General features: G+C 45.4%; 1 protein-coding gene across 4 annotated transcripts in view; it reads right to left on the bottom strand.

Moving 5' to 3' along the window:
* Positions 1-4,867: 4,867 nt before the first annotated feature.
* The window catches only part of COL13A1 (collagen type XIII alpha 1 chain), a 92,075-nt gene continuing 72,646 nt past the window's right edge, over positions 4,868-24,296 (bottom strand). For all 4 annotated transcript variants that reach the window (XM_042790019.1, XM_042790032.1, XM_042790026.1 and 1 more), the window contains 10 exons: positions 23,917-23,958; positions 23,377-23,403; positions 21,500-21,580; positions 18,973-19,008; positions 16,404-16,457; positions 16,065-16,118; positions 15,240-15,275; positions 10,908-10,994; positions 5,924-5,962; positions 4,868-5,275 (listed from right to left, as the gene is read on the bottom strand). In XM_042790019.1, the coding sequence (XP_042645953.1) occupies positions 5,273-5,275; positions 5,924-5,962; positions 10,908-10,994; positions 15,240-15,275; positions 16,065-16,118; positions 16,404-16,457; positions 18,973-19,008; positions 21,500-21,580; positions 23,377-23,403; positions 23,917-23,958 (459 nt within the window). In that variant the 3' untranslated portion in view covers positions 4,868-5,272. The remainder of the gene's footprint in view (positions 5,276-5,923; positions 5,963-10,907; positions 10,995-15,239; positions 15,276-16,064; positions 16,119-16,403; positions 16,458-18,972; positions 19,009-21,499; positions 21,581-23,376; positions 23,404-23,916; positions 23,959-24,296) is intronic.

The following is a 24,296-nucleotide window of genomic DNA, read 5'->3' as shown; positions in this document are numbered from 1 at the left end:
ATCACTTTGAACTTGAAATCAGTGCTTTCTCTCTAACTATAAGATGATGTGCTTATCATTTAGTTCTGCCTAATGATTTAGATAATATCATTCATTAATAATAATGGCCCTGATTCACCAGAGTACTTATATATGCAAATAGCATCATTTAGGTTAACGGGAATCACACACTCAAAGTTAAATATGTGTTCTAGCGCTCAGCAGAATGGGATTCCCAATGCACTCAGTGAAGTAGAAATGTTACGAGTTATGTTCAGAAGATATGTACTTAATTAATTTTACGTTTTATATAATAAATTATAAGAGCTGTGGTGGAAGGGCACTATTGCTTACACATGAACAGCATTTAACCTTCAGCAATGGGAACTGAGTAAGGGCCGCCACATTTGCATGGCAGTTGGTACAAAGTACCCAGAATTGTATATTCTGCCCTTCCGACAGCTGGGAAACGTCCTCTGCACCCTTCAGCACTTTGCCAAATCTTTATTTCCCTTCAGTGAATGTATTAAAACATGTAAGAGTGGAATTTAACCCTCGTGATACTTATTTCCCCATCTGGAAGTACATCCGTTGAGTGGTACCCACAAAAAGGGCCTTAATGGGCCAGCAGAATAATATTTCTGGAGGGCTCCAGACAAAATACATCCAGTGTGCATGGCGGAGACCAAAGCAGAAGTACAGGAAGCAAAGGAATTATTCAGTGAAACCAGATTTTTTTCCACATTTTCCTCCTCTGACGAGATATTTCATGCCTTCAAAATCCAGTACGGTTTTCCATTTTTGGCAAAAAAAGCGCCATCATTTCTTTATAATTTAACAGGAGAAGAAAGTTTATGACGAAAAGGTTAAAGATGGAATCATCAATGATATAGGTGGAAGTTTGTCATCTGGTAACCAGAAACAGTAGCAAAATGTTTTATCGTGACCTCTCTGAGCAGCACTCTCAACTGAACATGGGGGGTTTCACTGATTTTTCTGAAGATAATTGTTCAAGAAGGATTTCTTTCTTGAATCAGAGGACACCCCCACACCCCCCCCCAAGAAATATTGCCTATGTCTGGCACTCATTTGTACAGCAGCTGCTGGAAAATGAGCCTAATTCTTCATCTGAAGAGTCTGACCGCAATAATAGAATGAAGTGAAAAGGACCAAAGAAAAAGACTATAAATGGTGTCGTTTTCAAACCCTGCCACTGGCCTCTGGGAGAAGACAGAAAGCAAAGCAGAAAGCATTGGCACGCCAAGCTCCTGCAGCCCCAACAGGCAGCATCTGGGCACCAGCTCCTGGTGTGCAGTTGAAGAACTCTTCCCAAGCTCCGGGGAGGGAACTTGCAAAACATCCCCAGCAAATCTTCAGGAAGATCCTCCTCCTCCTCCTCCTTTCATTCCGCTGTCATTTCTCAGGCTTCTCCACCCTCAGACTTGTCTCACTTTTTGGCTATCAGCCAAGGAGTTTGACCCTTGAAGTGGCAGATAAATGGGTTTACGTGAAAACAGCCAGGCAGAGTTAACAGTCATCAACAGTGACAACCACCCAGTTACAGCTTTTATTACGGATGGACCCTGAAACTAAACTCTCGGATTCAGGGTGGTGGAAACCCAGCTTCTACCATTTGGGGTTTTTCTTGAAATGCAAGGCATTTATGTTTGGGAAGAACAGCTAATCAAGCAAAATTTCACTGATTTGCGACCTCTGGTTTATCCCCAGTGGCTGATGAGATTGTACCAATATCGGGGGCTGCAGGAACAGCAATCTAAAGTGGCTACCTGATCTACTTCAGTTAAAAAAAAAAAACAGGCTGCGGTCTGCAGTAACCACGGGGAACGTTTGTCACCCTTTCCCCCAGTGCTAGATCAGTTATTTCTCATCTTCTAGACTTCAGTGCAACTGCTACAATTACTCTTGGGCCCTTCCCCTCTCCCTGCATTTATGCCACGTGCGGTGCTGTGTTTTCTTGGTAGTCAGGCGTGCCGGACACCCGTGACTCAATGCCCAACAGCGGCAAAACCTACAGAGTCACTGTGGGATTGCCAAAATATGCGCCCCCCTCCCCGCCCATGCTAGGCACAGGCTGAGCTCACAAAAGCCTTTAGGGGTGCCACTCCTACTTAGGTGCCCACTTCCTAGAGAAATCTGTGGGAATTAGCTCCCTCAGTGCCCCGGAGAACTAAATCTAAGAGCTGAGTTTTCCTTGCAGTTGAAGCCTATCCATCCCTTTTTCCAGGAAGCAAAGGGAGATGATGTTTTGCAAGTGAAAGTAGAAATTAAACAAATTTTCAAGTCAGTAGACTCTCAAAATACCATTCTCAGCAAGATTTTAACTACTTCTTGCTGAATTAAGTTTGGCTTTTTAAGGGTACACCAAAGAAGCATTAAACAAGTCACAGAAGGTCATGAACTCTGCTGCCCACAATAAGCACCTTTAGAGTCCAGCAGCTAATTTGAAGCCAAACGAATCCTAGAAACAGAGTGATCCAAGATAACAAAGAAGAAAACGGTAGTAAGGATGAGAGCATGGGTTGACACTGGCTCTGTGTGTGTGTGTGTGTGTGTATCAGTGTTTTGCTGACAGAAAATAACTGCCTCCTATGGAAGTTGTGGCACCAAAGTCTCTTCTGGTTTGCACTGACTTAAGGCAGGAGCAGCTCCACTGATAATGGAACAGTTATGCTGGGGCAAAGCTGGAATTAAAGAAAATCAAGCCTTTCGCTCAGACTACCCTTTCTCCCCTGCCTCTTTGCTGACACAAGTCAGGTACTTTCAAGAGTTCTGGCAATTGCATTTCAAGGTCCCCTGTGTCTCAGGGAAGGGCTTTCTCACTCACAAATGTATCAGTCAAAAACCAGCCCAAGAAATAAAACAGATACAGTATCATCTCGAGATGCCTTTACCTTTCAGTATCTGTGTCAAGACAACATAACAGATGCACACTTCACTTTGAGATCAGGCAAACCCAAGCAAAGGCAGCCCCATGTAGTGCAACCACAAACAACAGTTACAAAACAAAAATACACCATGGACACCGAAGGGAACAGGAGGCATTGGCAGGTTCTTCTAGGCATCTGTAAATTTTTGAGGATTAGAGCCAGCACTTTTAGAATGGGCTGAAGCTTTCAAACTACCTGCCTCATGGGCTGAGTTCTCCAAGACCAGAGTAGATATTCACTACTACAATCTTCCAAACCCAAGGCACCATCAGCGGACCTCGCTGGGGCTTTAGTAACTGTTTTGTGTTTAACAGGTGTGTAATTAAAACATCAGAGTTGTATGGCATTCATTTAAATAAGTGCTGTTCCAATTAGGTAAGCTTCACCGCTGCAAAGCCTTATAACAGGGAGCTGGGTTTTCTATTAATGAGATACATTAATGAGAAAACAAACGAGAATCCCTCGCTGCCCTGTGGTTCATTTTCTTTGTGTGCCATTCCAGCTCCAGTACCCCGAGCATCTCATGAAAACATCATGCATGGAAAAGTTTCATCCAAAGGACAACATTAGCATGAGAAGAAATGGTTGTAAATCCCATGAGTTAGTTTAGGTGAAAAGTTGCAAGGAGTCTCCTAACTGCAAGAGCAATCTAGGTCGGGGAGGCAAGGGACACTGGGTGGTAGAAACCTCACTGGTTTTTAGATGAAGTTCAATAAATTTCTGAAAGGGTAAGGTGGCAAATGGGGTTGCAACAGTTAGGGGCTGGGCTCGTTTCCTTGGGCAGACCCTGGCACACCCTCGCCTCTGCATGCAAGAGAAGCACATCTCTGGCTCTGATGGTGCTAAAAGGTTGTACGGAATCAGTTGGAAAAAATAACCAATTAATAACTTGTAAACAGATGGATAGCTGAGTATAGGAGGCGGCGGCGGCGACCACTTCAGCTGGCACAGCTGTAGCCAGAAGCTGTTGTGAACACAGCCTGTGATCCCTACGTACAGCACTGCAGCAGCTCCAGGGGTAAAAACTGTACCGTGATGCTGTGGGAGAGGGTGCTGAACTCCCTTTGTAGTGGCAGCATTATGAAAAGAGCAGGACTTCCGTGGATCGGCCTAACTAACGACCACTCGTGTTTCTCCACTGGAGTCTTTAAGTGCTGATAGCTTCTCTCCATCCCTCTGAAACTTCTGGGTTGCAAAAACTGCCCTCCCCCCTTACACGAAGGACCCAGGGAAGTGGATATGTTTTAGGGAATAGATTTAGGCTGCTACTCCTTCACTCATTTTCTAAGAAAAGTACATTGTGATGTTCACCTCGGTCTGATAGTATAGTTTTTCTTGACGGGTAGTTTAGACTCGAGACATTAACAAGGGTAGGTCAAGAAGGATAATTAAGATGTACGTATGTAAATTATAATGACATGCTCTGCAAATTTGCATGCGACATTTGGTTAACATTTTAAAAAGCCATGTGGATTGATTTCTCTAATAAACATTCATTAGGATGCCATCAAGGTATTCTGCCATATGCTTAATTTTAAATGAGGCTTTAATGAAGCTACTTGCAGGCCTACAAATCAGAAAGATGTTAGAATTTCTTGCCAACCAGGGCTCGTTGTCATGAGCGTTATTCCAGCTCACAGGAGGTACTCTATTTTATTTTTATTTTTTATTATTTTCAGCTCATGGGAGGAACTATATTTTAGCCAGAGGCAAGAGCCTAAGAGATTCTCTTTGTAGACACTAACCCCACAGCTCCTGGAGAAGGTGTGACCGTTCCTGCATAGCCAAGGAGCAGCCTCTGGAGGCTGCGCTTGGCTGGCTGGATCTGATTGAGAACCAGACCTTGTTTGATAATTATTAATCGTGGAATCTCTATGCTCCCGGTATACAGTGGCTACTGTGAGGTTTTTCAGCAACACCTTAATTTAGTCACAACAAAATTGTTATTATTTCACTTTAATAAAAAATACACAATGTTTTGAAATACTCTTGAATGATTCCAGCTTGAAAAATGAGAATGACCTTTAAATCTCTACAGGGCAGTTCCTTTGGGCACTTTTAATGCAATAATTTATTAAGTTCCTATATTCATCATGTGTGCACAAATATCATGTAAATATTACAGCTGTACTCCATGACAAAACAAGCATAATGCAGACACAGAATTATACAGAGAACTGACAAACAGGGAAGAAGGGAGATCTAGTATTTTCTGTACAAAAAATATGCAGCTTCTTGATAATTTGTAAAAATGCATAACTTTGGGAATTTCAGAGAAGAACACTGTATAAAAATAAATATTCTATGTACAGTAACACACACAGGCCAGTCCAGGGTTAGAATCATCACTGCAAAAGAAAACATAAACGGGTGTTAGTGACAATTCACTAACAGTTGTTAGTGACAGCTGAGCAGGGTGGGGAAGGACAGAGGGACAGCGTTAGGGAAGCTGCCTCCGGGGTCTCCAGGAGGAAAAGAAACAGTGCTGGATCTCAGCAGAGATCCCCGGGCAGCAAGGGTGGGAGGTTCAACCCGGGCTGACTCTCTACCCCCGCTTTCCTCCTATCACCGTGGCTCGGGCACTTGGCATTAACGCACTCGGCAGGCACTGGAGGCTGGTGAGACCCCGAGGAGCGGCAGAGGCATCTGAGGGGACCTCAGAAAGGGACTCCTGAGGCAGCTGAACCATCAAAACCAAAGGGAGAGCAGAGGGGAGAGGTACGTACACCCCTCTTGCAGCGCTAGCCCGGAATCGGGCGAACGAGCCCATTCCCTCAGAATAGGCCACAAATACAATTCTCTCCCTTTTAGCCTAGAAACCTAGACAGCGGGTTGCAAACAAGGGAGAGTTTTGCTTGCTGCTTTTCAGGGGTATGGTCCTGGAAGTCCCATGCGTGCCTCCTCTTTTGCTCTTAGACAGACTCACTGAAGAACATTAGCAGGACCTGTAGCACTGCCAGCTCGGCACAGTCACAACATCTCCAGGATTATTTTACCTTATTCCAGCAGCCTTGAACTGGAAGACCATCTTCCCCCTGCAAAAGAAGACGGATAAAATAGCAGTTTAGGACACAGGAAAGAGTGCAGAGATCGAGGAAAGAAGTGGGTTAACTATTAGAGCTGCAACAAACAGTCTGAAGCAGGGCTGGAGGAATATTCTGAAAGATATTCCTCACCCCTTTGGAGTGACCCAGGCTTGTGGCTGACGTTACCGGTGTAGCTTAAACCAAGGGCCGGGGCTGACGTGGGGGCTTGCCTGCAGGCCACCCAAGGAACTTATGTACATGAGGTCCTCAGCTTGTTCTCAGTTCCTCGCCAAGGAAGGTGTTTAGCCAGGCTTCCCTGACGGATGGAGGAAACACAGGATGTCCCATTCAGCCAGAAAAATACTGCAGGAAGTTGGCAGTGGAAAGCATGAGATGGCTGGTCTACGACCTCAGGCTTGACTCTGTGACACCGAGGTTATAATCAAACTCCAGAGGCAGCACTAACCTTGGGTCCTGAGGAGGGTCTGGGGAAAAACTGCATTTCCTTTCTGCCCTGTTTGTTACAGGGTTTGCTTTATCATCTGAGTGCCCAGCTGTCCCCTCTTGCCTCCAAGAAGATCCTGCTCCAGGGAAATGAGGAAGCTGGGCAGAGCCTGTGCTGGTTGAGGATGTCTCAGCTGACTCCCTGAGAGGGGTGTTTTGCCTCAATAAAGTCGGGGAGATTTCTGCAAAAATCCCCTGGCACTTCTGCAGCCCTGAACTCTTGGGCTACATACCCCAAGGTGGGCATGTGACTATTTTTTTTTAATTTATTTTTTATTTTATTTTTAATGTTGAAGAAGGTTGGATACTCTTAAGGGCTGTGCTACTAAAAGACTGACACTATACGGTCGGGAAATGCTTTACTGCCATTAATTTCATCTGAGCACAGCCCTACTCGATGTGAGAAAAGAGGAAATTATGTCACTGATCATCTCCTGCTCAAGAGCACCTTAAGTCAGATGTAAGGAGCTACACCTCTGATGTGAGAAGTCAAGTACTTCTGCTGCGAGTGCATGGCAGTTCCATGGGCTATTGCTACTCCCCAGCAAAACTCAAGAGCAGGGAGTGAAATCGTACAACATAGGATGCAGGCACATTTCTTCATTCAAATGACTCAGTTCTCATTTCTTCAAGTACTGTGTGAGAACCTGCGGTGCTTATCATCCCATTTGAGAAGGGGACAGGAAAAAAAAAAAAAAAACAAACAGAAAAGCAAATACACAGTAGTATATTGAGAAATAAACTATTTAAAGGAGATGCGCTTTCAAGGGACTGATGAAATGCATGTTGCCATGATGCTACAACCATGTTGCTTTTCAAATGCGTATTTTAGACTCTGGTCTCCTTGTGAGATTTCTCCCCTCTCCCACTGTGTGGAAATACTGAGCTACAGGTTAATTACTGGGTAAATCGTGACACTCCCATTGGTACACTGGTGGTGGTAGGAATGACTGGTGTAGTGCATTGCAGGAGGAGATGGGAAGTTAGGTGTATGAAGGAATGGGAGGGCAGAGAGTTATAGCTTAGGGATCAAAGGAAGACCAGGGTCACAAGGAAGTGTTTGTTGCAGGCGAATTTGCCAAGAACGGAAATGAGACGTGCTTATTAGTACCAAGTATCTCCTTCCACATAGCTCGCATTTGTAAAGCATTAGTTCACGGCCTTCATAAGTTACACACATGGATGTGTCAGCTGGATGCTAAGCTTTTAACCTAGTTGGATCAAAAAACATGCTTATTCACGTTCCCAAGCTAGCTTGCATGCCAGAACACTATATACACAAAAATAACGGCATCTGTATTTCACCAGATTTTCTGGCAAGTTTCCCCTCCTAACAAAAATAGGTATGAAGAGAAGTGTACCTTCCAACGTGGCCATGTGGGGTGAATCCTAACTGAGAGCAGAGACAAAAAAAGAAAGGTAGTCTTCCAGGGCACTGATAGAATCCTTGCCCCTGTGCAATTGGGTGGTTTATTCAGCCAAAGCTTACTCCATCAAAGCCTGGCTGTTTCCAGTGGGAGGCAAAGCCCATGGGTCAGTGTTTTTTTCCCCTTTGTGCACTGTTCTGGGCAGGTATGATTTCACCTGTGGGACTGGCAGAAGAGTTTCTTTCTATTACCCAGAATTTACAGAGCAGCAACTGAGAGGTTGCAAGTGGTCACCGTTACAGTCACTGCCCCAGAGAGACAACGGCAGTGCCCAGAGGAGGGAATGCTGGAAGGACGACTAATGCTAGCACTTTACAAAGGTTAAAGAACTAAGGCTTTTAATGGCAATTTCAGGGCTAGTTTCCTCAGGAAACTAATAAAACCTTCCAAACTACATGTGGCTTTTTTCTTTGGGACACGTTTTTCCAGCTAGATGAACTAACTGATATCCCATCCCTTGTAACTGGCATCAAACACCTTTAAGGGAACATAAAGCTTGGAATGACTGTCCTCTGGCAAATGTAGTCATGCCAAACAGGGGCTGGAAGGGCAGGGGAATACAGGTTTCCATGTTTCATGGAGATGTTTAGACTGCTGTAGGGAGCAAAAACCTCTCCAGAATCCTACATTTTCAGAAAATCTCAGAGTAAATTAATAGATTGGTGATGGGATACTTAAAAATCAGTTGAGGTTAAGTGTCTCTGAATACCTCTGTCCTACAATAGTTGGGTTAGATGAGGCACTAATATTATAATTATCTTTTGATACTTGAAGATGGATATTGGGAACCAGGCAATTCTAAATTCGAGTTACTTGGATGCTATGGGTACTATTTTGACTTCTGGGGAGAGTCACAAATAGGAATTGTCTACCAGGAACTGAGGGAGATATGCATCCAGTTAATGTTTTACATGGGCTTGTGTCCTTGTTTCAGCTGGAATAAAGTCAATATTCTTCCTAATAGCTGAGATAATACTGTGTTTTCGATTTAGGATGAGAATAACGTCGATAACACCAATGTTGAAACACCAATGTATGGTTGAAAAACCAAAGTTTGAGTTGTTGCTCAGCAGTGTTTATACTAAGTCAAGGACTTTTCAGCTTCTCACACTGCCCTGCCAGAGGAGGCTAGGGGTGCACAAGAAGCTGGGAGGGGACACAGCTGGGACAGCTGACCCAAACGAGCCAGGGGGGTATACTCCATATCATATGACATCATGGCCAGTATATAAACTGGGGGGAGTTGACCAGGGATTGGCTGGGCATTGGTCAAAGCGAGTGGTGAGCAATTGTATTGTGCATCACTTGTTTTGTATATTCTCTTATTTTCCTTCCCTTTTCTGTCCTATTGAACTGGCTTTATCTCAACCCAGAAGTTTTACTTTTTTTTTTTTTTTTTTTTTTTTCTCCCTCAATTCTCTCCCCATCCCACTGAGGGCGATGGGGAGGGAGCAAGCAGCTGTGTGGTGCTTAATTGCCAGCTGGGGTTAAACCACAACAGCTTGCTAACAGGATAACTGCTTTTTTCAGTCATCTTAATGTATAGGGTGACCGAGGGAATAGCGAGCAGTGTCAGGCTGTACTAGCCACATACAAGCACTTAAGAATAGTTAATGAAGGACTGCAGCTCCTTGCTAGAAAGCTAAGCCAGTGCAGAGGCAGGTCTTCATACGTTAGTCTACTGAAAGTTCTCAGAGTGAAGGCAAAGGAGGAACTGAAGCAGCTGTAAATGAATTTGCATTCCCGCTACATTTTTCCTCGTGCCACAAAGTAATGCCGACAGCAGCTGCGAATGGCAGCGTGAGGGCAAGGGCCTGTTTCTGACCACAGCAGCGTGAGGCAGGGAGGATGGAGATAGGTAAGGAAGGAATTGCGAGGTGTTTCTAGGGCATGCAGCTATTCGGAGGTATCGGAAGATAACAACCAAGACCCAAAAAGCAAACGAGCATGCAGGAAAGGGAAGGTACGCCATACCAATGGGCATGGGGCATCCAGGCCGTCCAGCCCAGGTAACCCCGGTTCACCCTTCTCGCCTTTAAAACCTCGGAGACCCTGTTTATGAAATCAACCACTATCGTTATTTCAGTTAAAGCCGGTCACCTCCATGTCACGGGAGGAGAGGCTGAGTCCCGCGGTGGGACTGCCACAGGGCACTCTGCTGCATACCCAGAACACAGGTGGCCCCTCTTTCCAGTTTTAGTTTTGTCTGCATAAGCAGTAGTCGCAGTTTCCTCTCTGTTTTTCTGTAGTCTGCGAGTCAGGAGAGACTTCTCAGAGTTAAATCTGAGAGGATGGGAATGGTGTTTCCTCTGTTCTGAAATCATCCATTCTTCCTATCCTCACTAGAAAACCCAGCAGCTGGATTTCTAGAGACATGATCCACCAGTACTCCTGGGATTTATGGCAGCACTACAGATTTTTGGCAGTGCTTGCTGCAGCATATGCGTTTAGATGAAAATGTATACATATTCTTATATTTATTCATTTGTCTAGATTTATAGACAGTATATTTTGACAGAAACATATGCCATTTAAAATAACTGAGATTTATTTTCCCTCTGGGTAACGCAGCTCGAGTGCCCTGTGTCGCTCTCAGGTGATCACATCAGCTGGCCGTTATTCCAAGACAAGAAAAACAGCAGTCAGGTTTTGTCGTACGTAGACACGATGACACTAAACATCTCCAGAGAAGAGCCATAATTAGCAGCAAAGGAGGCACAGGGCTCCGTCCACACAGGAGAAAGCCCTGGGCTCCCAGCACATGGGGCACTCCCATGTACCCCAAACCTTTGTGAGTGCTGGAAGAGGAAGGAATATAACCATGGTCACTCAACAGCCTGATTGCTCAAAGGATCAGCGGTTCCTCACTGAAGAAGGCAGCTTTGCCATGTCCTGCAGCGGGAACCAGGCGGGTCCTTATCCGAGTGCTGTACTTTAGCAAGACCATTATTTATGTTATGATTTCCTTCTTTCTTCCCCATCAACAAATCTTATAACAATACATTTGATGAAACAGAACATACCAACGGACAGGGTGCATCTAATCCAGGCGCTCCTTGGTCTCCCTTATCCCCTTTAGACCCTCTAGAGCCTTTCTTGCCCCTCTCCCCCTGTAAATAATAGTTTAGTCCAAGAGAAAAAGAATACACAAAAACTTTAGGATCATCCATTTCAAACAAATGTCAGCAATAGTTTTTTTTTTAAAAAAAAGGATAAACATTTAGGAAACATTTTAAAACAAGAAGAGAAATCTCCCTTTGAGACGTTAAGTGAAAAAACAACGTATGGACCTAACTAACCTTTACTTAGCTGCATAAACACATTGGTCACTGCTGAAATCCCACCCCGAGAGACTGTAAGGGCTCTGCATCAAAGGGATGACAAGTGCCTCTGAACTTCATGGACAGGCCTCTAGTCAGCCAGCAGAGCACTCCCCCTCCTCCTCCTCCATCAGTCCCAACGTTAGGAGACTGCTTCTCCAGGCTTCCTAGGCTTTTGGTGTAGCATCTACCTTCAGAGCGAGAGGCACCTTTGGAGAACTGGCTGACCCCAGCCACACAGGACGGAGAGCACGCCTCTGGCCGGCAGCGCGCCACAGCACCGCATCTGCGGCTGCCTGGGAGGCTCCGGCGCGGCCACGGGAGCTCCGGGGTGGCATCTCCACACCCGGTGCCCCAGAGGACAAGGGCCCCCGGCAGAGCCCCTGCGGGCTCTCCTCCTGCTGCGGTAGGAAGGCACTGCTGGCACAGGTGCCCTGTGTTGATTGGACTTTTCTTACCGCTCTGAATTGTCATTCTTAAAGAAATCCGCACTCACGGCTGTGGTTTTAGAAGCTTTTCCCTCAGCTGATTAATGAACACTGCCACCAGGGGTTGCTAGCTTTTCCTTAAAAATGGGAGTTTCTGCTGGTTGTTTTTTTGCATTTATTTTTTTTATTTTTTGGGGGGGGGGGTGGGAAGGGTGTTGGGTTGGGAGGGGTTTTTGGAGGTTTTTTTGTGTTTGTTTGTGGTTTTGTTTTGTGTTTTTTTTTTTTTTTTTAAAAAGATGCAAAATTACTTCTGTTTCCCAGAGCAGCAAAGCTTTAATTTGAATGAGTGTGCTTGCCCGAGTCTTACAGTGGTTTGTGCACAGGGGTGCATCAAGATTGCTAAATAGGAAAGAGCCAGAAAGCAAAGGCAGTACCCAGCCCCGACAGTCTGCACAGCCTGGTTGTCCTTTGGGATGCTCCGAGTAGTGCTCCCCCTGAAAAACCTGTTAGTCCTCAGCAGCGCTGCCACGGGGCAGCGACTGGCCCCGCGCCCTCTCATTTGGCAGCACAGCCATACCCCAGGAAGGTGTGATTCTTACAGTGGTTTGATATTACAATTTCTCCTCAGGCTCCAGGTTGAGTTACACCAGAGCCAGGGCAGGAGGGAAACAAATTTGAAAATCATAACTAAAGAGGAGGCTTGCTCTCTTGCAGAGGGGCAGCATTAGGTCAGTGAAAGCCAGCCGCAAAAGGGGCTGAGGGGATGCCCCTCCTCACCGAGGGAAGATACATCCCACCCATAGTAGTGGGGCTCAGCCAAGGCAGGGGATAGCATGGGTATTTGGCAGTTGCATCTGTACCAAATCTTTCTGTATAACAGAGGAAATTCTCAAAGCTGCTGAGCATAAAACAGGGGAAGGGGCTGCTGCACAGGGAATTGAATTTAGGGTCCTTGTGGGGAGGGTTAAAGGAATTAAGGGATAAAAATCAGACAGCACAGGTTGCTGTTTCTTCTTCAACAAAAAAAAATTAAAAAATGTTAAACCCAAAGCTGGCAAGAGAAATGGATGGGAGAGGAGAGGCAATGAGGAGAAGTCACCCAGAACCAAGCACTGGAACAGAGAGGATAATCCAGGAAAATGCGGCATGGGTTGCTCTGGAGGAAGGAGGAAGGAACCAGGAAGAAAGGCGGAAGAGGAGGAAGGGATAAAGGGGACAAAGGTGGACCTGTAGGAGCGAGGAAGACGCACATACACACAAGAAAAAAAACACAGGCATTAAAATAACAGTGAGGATATCAGCTCGGTAGCACAAGTTCAGGGTTTACACTTTTTCAGCTGGGTTACTCGAGAGGCCTTCTGCTCCCACAGCTACCTAGTGCCACCATACTGTCTCCGTGCTCAGCTATGCTGATCCAAACAGAGGGCAGCAGGAGTGTCTCTGGGATTGAAAAAGCACTGCTCTGCCTAAAGTAACAGGATTGGGGCAAACTATTTGGGAGCTTAACAACGTGGATCCTAATTTTTGATGTGCTCAACACTGAAAATCTTCATATTAAAGTGCCGTGCAGACTGCTGCTGTCTAAAAGAAAGAGAGGCATTTCAAATTAACACATCTCCCACTTGCAAAGAGGCGGGTGTTGTATCCCAGCCCCCCGTGGAACAGGTCACAAGTGGAGTGTTGCCTTCTCTTTTTCACTTCACGGCTTTCTTCCTGCTCGGTTTGAAGCCTCCTGGCTGAATTGCCACCACAGTTTTGCCAGCAGTTGGGAGAGACTGTCCCGCACTTTGAGGAGGTTCTGACACAGAAGCCGTAATGTCCCAGCGTAGGGGAGACCTAGCGCTCAGCTGGGGATACTGGGCTGCAGAGCAAATCCTGAGGAACCAGCACTGTGTCCAGCTCTGCTAAATGGCACTTGTCAGATGTCTCTAACGACTTCAGAGGGATGGAGGTATTCAGACATAACAGCTGTAGAAAGGGGCCTCACCAAAACTGTGCTAACTCCTGTAAGTAACCTGTTCACAATTTCTGAAGAGAGGCAGGAGTAAGGGGAAGCCCCTGTACAAAGGTTCGGTGGGAAAAGTGGCATTTGCTAGGATCCCACCCGCAAAGATAGCGCGCTCGCCCATTGACGGTCTCGAGTTTCTCGCGCTTTTTCATTTCAAAACATTGGTTGCACCGAGGCAAAGTTGATGCGTGCTTCAGGGGGCCAGAAAAACTTCCCACTCATGCTTTCTAACTCATCCTCTCCAAGAAAGTGCAAGTTTTCCCAGCTTTCATCTGCTTTCATGTGAGAGCTCAGAGCAATCCTATCTACAGCTAATGAAAGATCCTTCCTTTAAATAAAATACCCAGCTTAAAAACCAACTGAAAAAGTCTAGGAATTATGTTGAAGTTAGTTTTTGTTTAGAAGCCACACAAACGAAACAAATGGATCTTAATGGAGAGGAAGTTAAGAAGCAAAGCCAGAAATGCAATGATTAAAAAAGGGGAGAACTTTGGAGCTCCCATGAAACTTGGACCTTTCTCCCCTAGTTTAAGATGCCAGTTGGCTACTGCTTTCCAAAACGCCCATTCTGTGCAGAGTAAGGTCAGAAATACATTGCAGCTAAAGGGCAGAGAGCACTCACTATGTATCAAAAGCAAATTCATATAATGAAATCACCACACGGGCACATGCACTATAAAAACTTTACATTTTCAGATAAACTTAGGTGATACCAGAGTCTTATGAAGAGAAGGTGTATGTGTGAGTACATGCATAAAGACATACACGTGTACTATATTGAACTGCTTGACATATTTATACGATTGTAATCTTACAGAGACTCTAATGCAGAAGTCATTTATATTTCTAAATATAAATTCAACTATAGCTCTGAACTGTTTTTATCAAAAAGACTGAGAGCCTTAACAGGCAAGAAATCCCTTAGGTTGTAGAAAACCTGATGAAAAGGCAGGGAGCTGCTCAACATGAACTTTTTAGTAATGTTTATCTTTCTTTAACACAGGTGATATGAGAGAAAAGCAGCCATTCACATTATTGGTTTTGACCCAACTCTTCACCATCACATCCATTCAGGACAATGCCTGAGGAGACTTCATGTCTGATTCTTTAAGGCAGGCAAATTCAATTTATCTTTTCCAGATTTCCATCTTCCAAATTCTCTAGAGGATTGTTTACTAGAGTGCAACCTTCTTTTCATGCTTCAGGGGGAATTTAAAAGTAACGGAATAAGATCTGCTGGCTCCACCTCAGTTAATCCTCATGGGAATCCCTGTACACATCAGTAAATAGGTAAGCAGGATTTCCTAAAGCATGCCACGTTGGCCTAACTCTACTACACATGAAGTCCCGTGCTTCAGTGAGAACAGAGCTATGGCAACAATGAACATATCAGAAAATCCCTCCTACAGCTTTCAGGTAGATGAACCACAACGTCCCAGGTGACTATACAAGCTACGGGTATCACCTTCTAAAATACAAGTTTGTAAAGTTACTTATATGAAGGTCTAGCAGACAGAATTACATGCTAGCTAGTTAACCAGTCTATCACTGTGTGAAGGTGTTAGTAACTAAATACAGGAAGTTTGCCTGGTAACTTACCCGGATGCCTTTGTCACCAGGTAGACCTTGTAAACCCTGAAATACATCAACACCGAAAGAAATACTTTAAAACAAGTAGGCCCCATTGTATTCCCACTCAAAAAAGAAGAATATGTGCCCAGAAGTGTGTTTTTTCCCATTTCTATCAATTGGTCTATGTTAAAAAACCAAACCAAAACAAAACTTTTCCAGCAGACAACTTCCTCTTCACCTCCATTAGACCATCCAGGCTGTACCACTACTCTGAGGGTTCTCCATATAAAAACCAAGCTAGTTTAGAGAATGCAGTCCTAGAAAAAAGCAGCAAACTTCCCGTTTTGTGCTAAACAATGAAGCAGCTCCTTGATCACATAAAACTAGAGTTCCAACGCTGGCCCCATTTTGCAAAAAGTAACCCCAAACAGTGGAGGTCACCTCACTGAAGGCAGCTCTTGTCACTGCAATGACAAGACAGGGCGCTCTCAGACAGGTGGAAGGCAGGCACCCAAGCTGTGGAAAAGTGTACGGAGCAAATGTGCTCAAAAGCAGCATTTTGGACTAAGAGACATATCCTGGGAGTCCCATGCAGCTTCTTTTGGTAGTTCAAGGACCAAGGTGAATTAACAGATTCCCTTCAGCTTCATCCACCTCATTCTGAATCATTGCTCTGAACCTACCAAGCTCTTTCTGCTGCTCCCAGAGTGTACATGAGCTTGTAACTTTGGTCGTTTAACATCTAACCTAGCTGAAATCACAAATCCTATATTACAGCGGCATCTTAAGCTATCAGCCACAGCAAGGAAACAGGCACTGCAGATAACAAATCCCCAGTACTCCCACACTTACAGGAAGCCCTGCTGGCCCCATTGGTCCTACAACTCCAGGGTCTCCTTTACTGCCCTGAAATGGAGACAAAATAGTAGAAATCATTACATTCTTATTCAGTACAAACAGGCAGCACCACAGTGGCTACAGCAGCACTACGGAAGAGGAAAGGGTGAGTTTCAAAGCACCTAAAAACCCCAAGGGTGAGATACTTAAGAATCAGAGGCCCAGCCGAGTGTCTTATATGCACAAGGAGAAAGCAGTTCTAGCTCTAGAAAAACCCAGACCTTCTCTATCCCAGAGAATTGCGGTATCTTCAAAGAAATTACAGAGCATTGGTCAGTTCTGAAGCAAACTCACCCTTTCTCCTTTTGGTCCGGCTGGTCCCGAAACCCCAATTGGTCCTGGAGTACCCTGTAGTTGTAGGAAGGAAAATACATCAGGACATTTTTATTCTAGGGCCTCATGAAAGCCAGGAGATGCTGCTGCTCCTTTAGGAAAAAGCACAGCTGGGAAGGACAGTCTGGTGGTGGAAGGCATCTAGCACCACTACAGCTTTCAGTGTTGGTGGTGATGGATTTGAAGTAGTCGTTATAGGCAATCGGAAGAACATGGGAACTGCTACATTTGATCACAGCAGCACCATTTTGCAGAGCCTTATTTTTAATTTTGAAGTTATCTCTTGACAATCGTTACAGCAGACATTTCTACCAGGAGGGATTTTTTTCTCTCTAGTTTGCATCAGACAAAGCTGAAAGCTGTAGCAGAATAAAGGCCATTTAGATATATATGATAAGTAATTTTCTTTATTTCCTTATTTTCTTCCCCCCCACAGAGTCAGCTGAGTTGAGCAAAAATGAAAGGTTTTGGTTACTTGGTGGCAGGCAGCCAGTCAGTCATGCAGGTTGAAAGACACCATGCTGCAGAGATGAACGCAGGTGCACACGTACACAGATGCAAACCAAGAGGGGTATCATTCAGTCCCAGTCCCTCTGTTCCCCTTTTGCCTTTTATGCTGCTCCACCAGGCTCTCAATCAGCTAACAGGAAAACCCAGCCTTTTTGCTAACCCTTTGACACAAGGGCCATCTCCCCCTAGCATGCCAAACTTGCCTCCCAGGGCTGCTGAGGCTTGCTTGGGCTTTGGGAAATTACCCCAGCCAAAGCCTATCTTGAACGTGGGCAATACAGCAGTTAGGCAATAATGCTTCTGGCTAGGGAAAAGATTCAGGCATTTTCAACTCTATAGACTCCCTGAACTTGTCGTGGAGTATCCCCTGTTGGCAGGGTCTCTTGCAGATCTCCCAGACCACACTCTGCAGTCTAGATAAAGTATAGCCTTCAAATTTGCAGTGTGCAGTACACCCACCTAAATACATAATACAGAGAGGTGTTTACCTTCCTAACCCAACACCACATACTTTTAGATTGGCAAGAACTTTGCTAATCATTTGGCTATTGATCTACAACTCTACAGAGCCTCAATAAGGGGATACTTCTGAGGCCCACTACCTGCCTTCTAAGAAGGACAAAGGAAGAAGCTTCCAGAACAGGGAAGTCTTTTTTCTAACAGCCTTAAGAAATAGGGTCTTGCACTTTATAACGTGAGCTTTCAATCCTTAGTCACTACAGTAACCCCTGTGACATGAGCAGGATGACTCGTGCGTCAGGAGAGCTTTTCAGACAAGTTAAGATCTGCAGAACATAAGTGGAAAAGTAGTCCATGCAGCACACGACTTTGATGCAGTGATGGAAGTGAGAAAAAAAATCAGGCTCTCCTTATCATGCACAGGAGTTCACACCATGGAAACCTTAATTGCCTGCACATACGCATCATTTTGTGCCATGAAATACATTGACATCTCACCTGCACATTTATAAAATTAAATCTACAGTTTCTCAAAACAAGTTAGTGTATAAGCTGCCAGTCGGATTCTGTTCGGAAGTTACAGAGCAGCTAAATTATTTCCAGTTACTCCGAGGAGGAGAAATTGCTTTTTCTTTTTAAATAGCCAAATGGATTGTACTTGGACAATGTGTGATTTCTCAAGAGGGACTAAAAATATTTGGCCCTTATTTAACAGCTGTTACCCAAGAGTAGCAGAATGGTTTGCAGAACCAGGTTAGCATTTCTTGCCTCATTCTGAATTTGACAAACTAAGAAGCTTAGGCACAAGGAGTTTATTTCCTTTGCATCTCACTGAGTTAGCAACAAGCATCTTCCTGCTCCACTATTAGATGTCACTACCTCTCAGGTGTATATACTGGACAGGAACAGCCCCCACTGCTCCCACCCCCAGGTATCTGGGACTAAGGCAAGCACGTGCAGAGTTGCTGAAGTTGCATGGCATTCTGCTGCGGAGGGGCGGAGAGCTAGTCCTGCTTGCAGAAGGGCTTTTAGTTGCAACTTCTCGTGGTGAGATGCTTACCAGGCTATGGAGAGATACCCGTAAGCACACCTGCAACGCATGGCAATGCAGCCTTAAGGGCCGTGTGTGAAGACAAGGCACAAAGCTTTTTGATCACAGGAAGAAACACACTGGCATTATTATGCCCAAGACAAAACTGAAGAGCTAGTGTCATGAAAAGAGGCCAGGCAAGGCTACCATGGAGAATGACAGGATGGAGACCCCTCACAATAAAAAGGACAGGAGAACAGAGCATCATGGAACCATGCAGAGGTTTCATTCCTCTTGTTATTGAGATAAAGTGGAACAAGGAGGCTGCGATCCCAGGATCCAGACAGACTCGTAGAATCAAAAGAGACAAGCGTGTGCCATCACTTCTCAGTCTAAGTTTAACCCCCCTCCCAAGCCTGCTTTGGAGAAAAGAAGGTTATTCCTGGTGTAAACAAGACTCTGGTGGAAGAGACAAGACAAATCACGATACTGGGGAGGAGGAACGTAGGGTAATGGAGAAATGGAACTCACCGGTGGTCCAGGCCTGCCGTCTAAACCTGAAGCACCCTGAACAGACGGGGGAGGGTTAACAAAAACAAGGCAAGAGGAGAGGGGAGGAGGGTGAGGGGGAAAGGAGAGGGGAGAGGTGAGTGAAGCAGTGACTTGAGACAAACATATGCTTGCAATAAACAAAAATTAAGATCTCAAGGACAGGTGATGGTACTTACAAGCAAACCAACAAAAACATAGAAACACTGAATACATACAATGTTGACCTGCAACTTTCAGATCCCCTTAAGAATGCAAATTTCCCTCTCTCAGTGCCACCAAGAAAGTGCACCCCTGAGGAAGAAGCTGTTCTGAAAAGGACAATGTGACAGTGAAGTTGAAACCTGAACTGTCTTTGGGGCAGGCTGGGCAACTCAGATGAGACACAAGGCTCAGAGGCCTGTGGTCACGGAGGCATTTACAAGCAGTGCTGAGCCATCAGCCATTCGAGCTCCTGCCAAGAAACCCAGGTCATGTAGGTGCACACTTAGTCAGCTGCAGGCTTGCTCCACTCCACATCCAGTTGTTGGGAGGCTTATAAAACAGGTCTTCCTGTGTTACCAGTGCAGATTTACACCAGACTGAGATTAAGTGGCACTTTTCTGTCTGTTTGGCTCTTGCCCTGAATTTCCTCATCCAGAAGACCTAACAATGGCTCTGCCCAAGGCCCATCTAGCCCAGTGTCTTGTCTCTGGCTGTGGTAAGGAGAGAAAGCTTTGGTAGAATATAAGTACCAAATACAGAGTTTTCTTCCACTTGAGTATGACAAACTCCTCAGCTCGGCCATACAGAGAAGCCCAAGGCAACCGCAGACCATCAGTGCTGAAATCCTGGCATGATGCCAAGCCCCAGGTCACACATGAAAAGGCAGCAGATCCAGCTGTGGGATTTTACACACTCTGCCTTTGTAATATTTCAGTACCTGTTTGGCACTGTATTTAGTTTGACAGGCTGAAAACACACTGGACCAGGCATGGAAAATCTTACGAAGAGACTCAGGTAGCTCTGAGGAGGGATACAAGGTCCACAATATTTCTCTGATCTTATTAACAGCTCAGTAACTGTGCTCCCTAGTTGGACAGCTGATACTGTTGATCCAAACACAAAACACTTCTAAGAGGACGCTTCTGAGCCAGTCTTCCTCACTCCACAGCTCAGGAAGAGTGATGGAAAACCCAAGGGACTCCGGTTCCTCACGGGGCTCACTGCTGTAGGAGCTAGCACATTCCCTGCTACACTGATGAGCTTGCCAGGATAATTGCTGGGGCATCTTCTGCTCAGATTGTCACAGGGACCTCCTTCCCCTGTCCTGATACCACATCGCCTTGAAGGAATAAGAGTTTACACAGAAAGCTTCCATTTGCATTTCTCAGGGCAAAATGGGGAGTGGGTTTTTCCTTCTCACTGCTTCACTGAGGCACAATCCTTTGCATTGAGCCTTCCAAAAGCATCGCTTTCTCCCCGCCGGCTCTGCGTGGAGCCACAGCGAATACACTCGTGCTGAGCTCACTTGAGTGCCTCGAGTTAGATGAGATGCATCTAGGCCCTAGAAGGGAACTGCTATACAGCACAACTAAAAGAGGAAAACATTTTACAAACAAAGACACGCACATTTCAGCCAAAGTCAGGGACAAGGGGTCTGGGTGGTCAAACAGAGGCCGACAAAGTCACACAGTACACAAGATGAGCTTTGCAGTGCTTGTTTCCAGGCAGTACGTTCAGCAGAGGGAGAGGGTGTGCTCTCCCACCAGTGCTTTTTTTATGGAGAGAGAACTTGGGGCCTGGCAGCGTAAGTGGATGGGACCAAGTTACCACTAATTCATTATCAGCCGTCAGCTCAGACAGTGGGTGAAGAGGCTTTTAGCAGATGTGAGCCAAGAGCTTCACAAAGTCTTCAGGTTTGTATCTAAAGCTAAAAGAAGTTACAGACTTCTTTATAATTCTGCCACAAGTCCTCCTTGCTAAGCTAAGCAGTGCACTAACACTAGGTTAACGTGACTGAGTTCACACACAGCAGGGAACAGGGCACACTTCTACCGTGTCAGGGAAAGCACTGATTCCATTGCAGAGGTGATAGGGAAGAGTTGGCTGGTGAAGAAGCCAGATGCACTCAGAACCACTGGGCTTTTGTACAAAGCTTGGCCCCGGTGACAAACGGCTGGGAAGGTGTTTCCTTTTCCACATCTTTTTGACTTCTCTTTCTGGTCTTGCCCCATTGCCCTGAAGTGCAAAGAACGCACGGGGAAGCTACTGCTTGTTTTTTTTCCCAATCCTGCCAGAAACGGGAAGAATTAAAGTGATCACTGCTCTGTTTAACAGGTCTTAAAGACGAAGGTCCCATACAGAAATTGAGGCTTTAAGTTTAAAAAGCAAAGGCACAGTTATTTATAGGTCATCCCATTCTTTGACTTTACGTATCAAATCCCTGCGTGCGTCTGCTATTGAGAGATCCTTTTACAGCTGATGTGAGTTTGGCTCATAAAGTGCTTCTTGCTTCCTGGATACTTACGGGTAATCCCAGTGGCCCTCTGTCTCCTTTTTCACCCTGGGCACCCTTCTCTCCTTTCATTCCATCAATCCCTGCTTCCCCCTAAAGGAAGGATGGAGCAGAAAATAAACCCACCGTAACACCACTTACGTAACAAACATGCCTCCCTGCAGGGAGCGCCGAAGTCGCAGACAGAGTACAAGGGGCAGCAGAGCAATGCTTTAGCCTGATTCTCAGCCCAATCTGGAGAAAACCAGTATCAGTCAAACGACCTCTGTGTGAGCACCTGTTTTAAGTCAATTGGCAGTAAGAGGAGATTCAGGCCCAGTGGGTAAAGACAGTCAAAGGGGAACTGAGCTCACTTCTGTGCTGCTCTCCCTGCTATTGCAGGGAGCGTCAGGGGAAGGTAAGCAACAGAAGTTATCTGATAGGGAGGTCTTACATTTTAAGATGTGGGTTCACTGGAAGCGAATGACAGGTGTCTATAAGCTTTGAAGAAAAATCATACTGAAATCTTTCTTGGAAAGACTTCTGTAAATGCAAAGGCATCAGTTTCAGAATTTGGGGAAAAATAATTTCATCGTTCCTTTTCCAAAAAGCAATATTAAATAAAATACTCATTTTTTCATAAATCCAAAATGGAACCCACAGCTTTCCCCTCTGCCCCGTTCATTAGGCATTTTAAAACATTATCTTGGTTGCATTTTGAAACAGAAGTGTCAGAAGAACCAAGTTTGCACAGAATCAGTAGTCCTGCTCACTGTACTCTTCTGCACTTACAAGAGACCACATGGCTGGCTCACTCTACCAGCACTCCAGTTTCCATACAGCCCTGGGGCACTGCCCTACAGAGCTATTTGGCTTGAGCACATACCTCCAAGAGTTCCTTAGTTCTGACATGTCTACAAAGGGTATAAAATGTTCTTCTTCCTCACTGCTGAAAGCCTCATTACAAAAAGTCTTATTACAGGTTGCAGGCATGGAATAAAAACTTCCACACTTGGGACTTCTCATTGCACCTGGTAATTAAGCCTACACGGATCCTCTGTTCAAAGACAAACTGGTGTGGTACTTCCTCTGCCTATAATCCAGCCCGTGCTGGGCCAGACTTTCACCCACATTTGTTTGGCACATACCCCCAAGACAACTGCATCTTACAGAAGTTTCCAAGACACTTGATAGCAGTGGCTAGTGACTTACAGAAGAGCAAGACAGAGAACTGTATCAGTAACCAACGCTTGGAGAAAAGATGAATCAGGATAAATATACCAAATTTTTAGCACCCAGGTAGCGCTGGTAGCCAAATACTAAGCATAACCAAAAGAATTCAGACACTTTCCATGTTTTTCAATCTTTGTCAAGAATGTCAGAGGAAAAACGCAGCTCTCCTTGAACATTTCTACTCAAGTATTTTTTCATCTAGGTACTGTTTTATGGCGGGCAAACTAACCTCCATTTAGATGGAGGTTAGAAAGCTTCGCATCACCAAGAACAGTGAAGTTCTTGAGTGGCTTTATGGCAGAATTTACAGGGCATAGAACCTGGCTCATTTTAAGCTTGAGCTCGGTTCCTTTGCATTGTATGACACACTGTCCATCCCGCTGTACAGACCTTCACCCTTCAGACAAAGATTTCAGCTGTGTTCTCATGGGAAGGCTTCCAAGGGCCAGTGACTTCCCACCTCTCTGGGTGAAAACTAGAGAGAGTGACCAGTTTTCTGAGTCCTAAAGTGAGAGCTGCTAATCCATTTCCTTCAAGGAAATACGCAGAAGGATTTGTCCTGTTACCAAGGTCAAAGGAAAGTAACATTTGAAAGCTAGAAAGTTGTTACTGAAGGGAACTCTTGCACCTGAGACAACGGCAGTAAAATTTCAGGATGTAATGTTTTGCAGTCCTACCTTCGGTCCTGGGAGGCCTTGAAGACCCTGTATTCGGGATGAGAGACAAGATATGAGTAATGTTTAAGGATGTGCTTCAAAAGCCAGGTATCACAGCTCAGTGTGCAGTCTAGAGCTTTTGCTTTCTGTGACACTGAAGGCACAGATGCTTAGCTTGAAGGCTTCTTTATTTGTGTAAAGGGCACTTCATGTACTGTTCTCATCTGGCAATGAGGAGGCTCTCGCCAAGAACAACCTGGCAGTGGGCCAGGCTTGCTATTAAGACCATTTCTGCAGTTGATCCCTTTAATCCCATCCATCCCATTTTGCTACTGTCTTCCCTTTCACCTCAGACTAACGTAACCTTCTCTCTTTACCTAGCCTGCCCATTGTAGCTCTGACCTACCCTGCAGGGGTGGTTTTGGAAGTGAGACTAAGCATGTTCCTGTTTCAACACTGCAGTTTCTGGCTGTTTTCTCCACCCAGAATCCTCCCCAGCCACTTCCCGCTCTACCCTTATTCCCAGTGCTTTGCTCCTCAGGTGAATCACTCAAAACTTACTGGAGGTCCTGGTGGGCCTTGGGGTCCAGGGGGGCCAGATATCTAGAAAGCAATGCAAGAGAAGTCAGTGTCCTAATCTGCAGCCCTCAGCAGGTGAAGGGGAACTGCTCAGAGGGGAAGCAGGGCACAGGGTGCAGCAGAGCTCTATTGGGCTTGGAAACCTGGACTCCCACTAAGGACTGTGTTAGGAAGTGGCAGCAATCCAGGACAGAGTGGCTGAGAAGCAGCAGCAGGACTCTGGGGAGTGTTACGCAGCAGATGCAGATATTTAGGAGGAGGGAAAGCAGTGAGGTTTTTCCAGAAATGGGCCTGCTTCCACTACTCTAGCACCGTTCCTGCAAGGAGGCACAAGGTCAGCAGCTAGCAGCTGTTTCAAAAGG

Source organism: Tyto alba, unplaced genomic scaffold (assembly GCF_018691265.1).
Source record: "Tyto alba isolate M040663 unplaced genomic scaffold, T.alba_DEE_v4.0 Super-Scaffold_1, whole genome shotgun sequence".
NCBI classification, from domain to species: domain Eukaryota; kingdom Metazoa; phylum Chordata; class Aves; order Strigiformes; family Tytonidae; genus Tyto; species Tyto alba.
This window is presented reverse-complemented; position numbering and strand designations above follow the sequence as displayed.